The sequence below is a fragment of the Stomoxys calcitrans genome, chromosome 1 (assembly GCF_963082655.1).
Source record: "Stomoxys calcitrans chromosome 1, idStoCalc2.1, whole genome shotgun sequence".
Taxonomy (NCBI): Eukaryota; Metazoa; Arthropoda; class Insecta; order Diptera; family Muscidae; genus Stomoxys; species Stomoxys calcitrans.
In genome coordinates, this window is record NC_081552.1 from 45,170,226 (window position 1) to 45,176,330 (window position 6,105).

Sequence of the window (6,105 nt, forward strand, 5' to 3'; positions counted from 1 at the left end):
GTTTAATAATCGAAACGACAATTTTTCCTCCGAATCCGGGGTCATTATATAAAAAATATATTTATATTTTCATGGCCATATTCACAAAACTTATTGCACTTTAAAGTAGGTTTATTTGACAGTTCTTTAAGGGAAATCTTTCAAATAAACCTACTGAAAGGCTCCAATATGTTTTGTGAATATGGGTCTTAAGGAATATATTTCATATTTTATATGCAAATAGCTGAACCGGACCCGCTCCGCTGCGCCCTCTTTTACTTTATATGGAGCAAAATTTTCCGTGGAATATTTATTTTCGATAATTAAAGAGCTTTTAGGGAAATACCATGCTACGAAAATAGTATATCGCTTGACTAACAGTTTAACAATATAAGTGCCTTTATCGGAATCCCATATGATCTTTATTGGTCTACGAATTTAAGTTTGGAGGTAGGGTGTACTCCATTCTTAAAATACTTTATTTCAGCCCGATATTCTCATGATGTCTGATTTAGGAGCGTTTTCTGGGGTGAGGTGGTCTCCCAGACACTTGGCCTTGAAAAAACATCAGCATCGTGCTCTTTCAAATACCATTTATTTAAACCCCATATTGCCATTGGTTTAAGGGGATAAGGCGTCCCCCAAACACATCGCCCCAAAATTGGTTATCAAATTCGTTTTCTAATCTCAAATACCTTTCATTTAAACTCCCCCCCCCCCCCCCCCCTTTTGGGGGTGTTTTGGGAAAGGGCTGATGCCCTAAATTCATTGTCCTAAATTTGGATATCAAATTCGTATTCTACTCCCAAATACCCTTTGAACCCCATATTGCGATGGTCTGTAAGAAATTGCTGTTTATGGGGTATTTTGGGAAAGGCGTAGACCCCCAGAAAATTGGTCCCGAAAGTGTGTACCAATTCTTGCTCTGCCCCCTATACCTTTCATTTAAGCCCCACATTGACATGGTCGGTAAATATGCCCGATTTAGGGGTGTTTTGGGGAGTGGGGTGGTTCCCCAAACACTAAGCACTGAAAATATATCAGCAACGTGCTCTATTTGAACGCTATATTGCCATTGCCATTTATTTGAACGCTATATTGCCATTGGCCTCAAAATTGTATATCAAATTCGTTTTCTAATCTCAAATACCATTCACTTAAATCCCTTATTGCAAAAGCCAGCAAATTTGTCCGGTTTGGGGTATGGGTCCTAAAAACTATGAATATCGAGCTCCACTGTCTTGAAGACCCAAATTGTCTTGGTAAGCAAATACGTCTTATTTGGTGGTTGTTATGATGGTGGGACGTCCCCTAGACAGTTGGTCCTGAATGTTGACTTCAGATTCGTGGTCTACTTCCAAAAACATTTCATTTGAGCCCCATATTTCCATAGTCGGCAGACATGTTCGGTTTGGAGCTGTTTTTGGGGGATGGGGCGGCCCTACAGTGATTTGGCTTTGAAAGTATACATATATCAGATTCGTGTTCTGTTCTAAAAAACCTCTTATTGCAATGGTCAGCAAATACTTCCTATTTGGGTGGTGTTATGGGGGTGGGGTGATCCTATAGACACTTTTCCCGAATATTGACATCAGATTCGTTCTTTCTTTATTTCCAAAGACCTTTTATTTGAGCCCCATATTGCTGTGGTCGTAAATTTGTCCGATTTTTGGGTGTTTTTTGGGGGTTGGGGTGGTCCCCCAAACACTTTGTCCGACAATTGGATATCAAATTCGTTTTCTAATCTTAAAAACCTTTCATTTGAGTCCCATAGCCAGTAAATAAGTCCTTTTTGGGGTGTGTTTTGGGGGAAGGGGTGGTCCCCCTAGCACTTGGTCCGACAATTGGATATCAGATACGTTTTCTTATCCTAAATACCTTCCATTTGAGTCCCATATTGTCGTAATTGGTCTAAATATTTGTTTGGTAGCTTTTAGGGTGGGGCGGCCCCCTAGGTACCCCATCCGAAATTTGGATACCAAATTTTTATTTTTAGGGTACTATATGAGAGCACACAAAATGTCGCTTAAATCGCACCATCCATCTCCGAGATATGGCGTTTCTAAAAATTAGGGTAAGGGAGAGGGTCCGTACCCCTTTCACATATCAAAAAATGTAGTACCCTATTTTCACCACGGGATCATTATGCACCATCTGTGAAAATTTCAAGGAAATCGGTTCAGCCGTTTCTGAGTCTATAAGGAACACACAAACAAACAAACACAAATTGATTTTTATGTATAAGATGTAATCTAATGAAATATAAATTTTGTTATTCACGTAAAAATATCAATTATTTATTTTTATTAAAGCAGTAAAAAGTTGTTTAAAACATAAGGGCAACTTTCAATTAATTGCTTTTTGGAGGGTTATCTTTGATTGGATTTGTGAGGTTAAATAAATCCAAATTGCAAAATTGTTAATCAGGATTCACTAATAGTGAATCCTGATTGTTAATCAATAACACAAATTCCTTTATAGGAACGATTTCAGCAAAATTTTTAATTAAATATGCAATTTTCTTAATTGAACCAAGTTTTTAATTTTTTTTCTGTTTACGGACCGGTACGAGCCTGCTCAAGATCTATAAAAGCTTGACAAGGATCGCTACCTCCACATGCAAATGTGGCTACAACAACAAGATAGGTTCTAAATAGCCATAGTCCCATATTGACCGATCCTAAAATTCACATATTTAGCACCAATCTGATATGAGTTGAAAATTGGTATATAAAATACATTTATGTTGCCCTAATGTCACACTAATGGGCCAACTAGGCCCCTTTTTCTTATAATTTTTCAAATTTTAGATTTCAGAAGCATTTTTACTATTTCTGTTAAAAATGTTCATCAAATTTATATGTTAAACAGAGTATTCTGTTCACTTTTCGTAATTGTTGTGAAAATCTTTAGAAAAAGATCATAATTTTTTTAAACATAAGTACATGAAATGTTTTGTACTATCTCAATCTAACATTCATATTACACTAGAATTAATTGTTTTTAGTTTTCCTTTTAAGCCATTAGTGTGAAAATGCATTTATTTATTTCACATATTTTTGAGTTTAGCAGATGTTCACGTGAACAGCCGAATAATCCAGAAAAGTCTTTTTCCGCAAAAACAAAAAAGCGCCATCTATAATTTCTACGACAAACTATAACACGAAGAGAGGAGCGCATACATTCTATACATGCATGCAAACAGCTGCAATTCATATTTTTGTTTGTCCCCCAAAGTTACACGACTTAAAAACTATAAAAATTATTTGTCATATTCATTCCAAAGATTAAACAAAATGGATGAGGCAGAACTAACCAGGTATTTACCATCTATAGGCTCTTATGGCTAAAAGTCCTTAACTTGTCCCTATGTATATGCAGAAAAGCAGTGGAAGAAATAATGCGGGAAATGCAAATGGAAAAAGATCGCAGCCAAATGCCCCAAATACAGGAACGGAAAAAGAATCCTCTAGGGCCCAAGCCCAATAAGGATTTTCTGGGACGCACCATAAACTCAGTGATGACACACAATAAGCGCCAGCATGATCAAAACTATAAAAATTGCCAAAGAAAACTTAAAGATTTGGACAATGACAAACATGATGATACACTAGCACGTTGCAAACGACATAAGTATCGTGGGCATCGCAAGGAAAGAAGAAAGCGAAAATGTTCTCAATCTTCACAGTCCAGCTCGGACTCAGATAGCTCTAGCACCAGCTCTAGTGAGGATGAAAAGTATCGCAAGAAAAGTAAAAAACTCAAGAAGAGGAAAAAGAAAAAATGTGAGAAACAAATATCCTCCCGCGAATCATCACCAACTACATTGTCATCAACATCTTGTTCCTCCTTCAAATCATCATCATCAGAATGTTCCCACGAGGAAGGCAATGGAAAGAAGAAAAGAAAATATAAAAAGCATAAAAACAAAAAGCATTTAAATATTGAAACGGCCCAGGAGGATTATTATTCCGAATTATATGCTGCAGAGCCCATGGATGGCAATTTAGGGCTTTACATGAATCCTAATATGGCTTTGGCAGCAGCCATGGCTTACAATCATATGAATAATTTGCTACAAACACCCACCAATCAGCCACCCACGACAGATATACTCAAAGATGAATTGGCAGCAAGTGAGGAGAACGAGGAACAGAAGGTAGATATTCCCAGCGATTTAAGTCTAACTTATCACAGCAGTGATTCAGGAGAATTAAATGTTACACTCAATTCTTCCTCCGCTGAAGAGGATGAAAATGGCATATTGACTTTTAATTTGTCTTCAGATGAGGATAAAGGGAAAACTAGCCTAGGTAAGAAGAAATGCTTAGCTAGTGCTAGGGAGCTTATGCGAAATAGGAAAAAGAAAATAAGTCATACAAGTGCCAGCGATGATGACGATGATGTTGAAAGTGTCCACTCACACATTTCCCTGGAGGAATCGGATGTTTCGCTTGGGAATTCCGCAAATATAGTGCATGTGTCCATTTTAAGCAGTTCATCGTTTGATTCGGATTGCCAAGAAGTGAAAGTGGAGGAAAATATGACAAAAATTGCAGAAATTAACAGCGTTAGAGAAACATTAGCGATACAAAAGGAAGAGGTTGAGTCTACGGAACCCCCAGGAGAGCAATTTAAAGAAAAACTAATTGAGATCACAATTACAAATGAACAGAAGGATGAAACCATTGATACAATAGATGAAATATACAAGGAATCCGCTGGAACAACTCAATTGATGGAAAAGGATGATGCTGAAGCAGATAAACATCGTAAGGAGAATGAAGAGTTAAGCATTGTAAAAACCCAAAATAGTACTGAAAAGCCCAAGGACTCCATGGAAATACATTTAGAAAGCACGTTTACAAATAATGAAGAGAACGATAATGCAAAGTTTGAATTATCTCAGAACACCGTTTCTTCCTGCCCCACGGTAGCAAAGAAAGATATTGAAGTTGGAAATTGTGCAGAAAATGAAGGCCAGAGCAGTCCTGAAGAGGCAAGAATTCCCAGGGATTCTGATTGCACTTTGCAAGAAGACGACATACTCAATGATTCTTCTATAACTATTAAATGTTCCTCTGAAGAGGTGAAAAATACAAATGAAAATGTTTCCCTCATAAGTGTAGAGAAGAATCCCATAAAAGATGATAATGTTGTCGAAGGGGAAACCATGATGAAAACCGTTAAGAGAGAAAATTTTAATTTTGAACAGACTTCAGATGAACATAACATAAGTAATAGTCGAGAAGATGATCTAAAATCTTTGAAACCCACGCTAGCTTTAGAAAAGGACGAAAGAAGGCATATGGAGAAAAACTCTTGCAAAAAAGAAGTAGAAAATGTTAAGGATGATGAAAATATTACTACAACCGATGAAGAAAACATTAATAAGCAAACTGAAAACATAGTAGAGGATGCCGCAATAAATCCGGAGTATGTTAAAGATGAAAACGCCCAGAAATGTTACACTATAAACGAGGAATATGTGGTCGATTTAACAGAAGATTAAAGCAAAGTCTATATTAATTTTTATAGCAATGTAACTGTATAGCAAGAAAAAACATTATTATACTTGTGTTCATGTTGTTTTTAGAAGTATTCCACATTCTCATCATTTGTGGAAAATTGTAACTTATGGTATTAAATGTTGTTTTTTAAAAGATTAGCAGATGGGTAGATTTTAATATTAAAAAAAATAAAATTATGTACAAAAAATCATTATTTACCTTTAAAGGAATTGGGAATTAGAAATATGTCTGACAGATGCTGGATGGGGTCTTTGTATGTGCGAACTTTGCTAAAGTAAGATTTTTGATCGCTCCACAACTGGAAAAAAACAAAAAGCTTATTACTTGCCAAAGCTTCGAAACACCATGGGAATTTTGTCAAGGAAAATCCAGGAGAGTTTCAAAACTGGACTGAATGAACACTACCGCTTGAAGTCGATAGGAAGGAGTTAGGCCGGGAAGGAGCACTGTATGCTTACTGCGATGGTTCAGCCAATGCTTGTGTATGGATATCTAGTCTCTAGGCAGCTGCTCCCCCCTCAGAACGTTAGAGAGGGCTCAGTTGTTCTACGATAAGTTTTCTGGTCGATCTACACTCGAGGAATGGCACAAGGCA

The 6,105-nt window shown here is 36.9% G+C and overlaps 1 protein-coding gene across 1 annotated transcript; it reads left to right on the top strand.

The window, feature by feature from the left end:
- Nucleotides 1-3,192: 3,192 nt before the first annotated feature.
- On the top strand, nt 3,193-5,491 carry LOC106093408 (serine-rich adhesin for platelets). The gene is made up of 2 exons (XM_013260464.2): nt 3,193-3,298; nt 3,361-5,491. Exons 1-2 carry the CDS (start codon nt 3,276-3,278, stop codon nt 5,489-5,491), a joined length of 2,154 nt encoding a protein of 717 aa, XP_013115918.2. The 5' UTR covers nt 3,193-3,275.
- The last annotated feature ends 614 nt before the right edge of the window (nt 5,492-6,105 follow it).

Bases quoted from the DNA above. Each gene is read 5' to 3' on its own strand.
- LOC106093408 (XM_013260464.2), top strand. From the start codon at position 3,276: ATGGATGAGGCAGAACTAACCAG. The intron at 3,299-3,360 runs GTATTTACCATC...ATGTATATGCAG, and splicing joins GATGAGGCAGAACTAACCAG to AAAAGCAGTGGAAGAAATAA.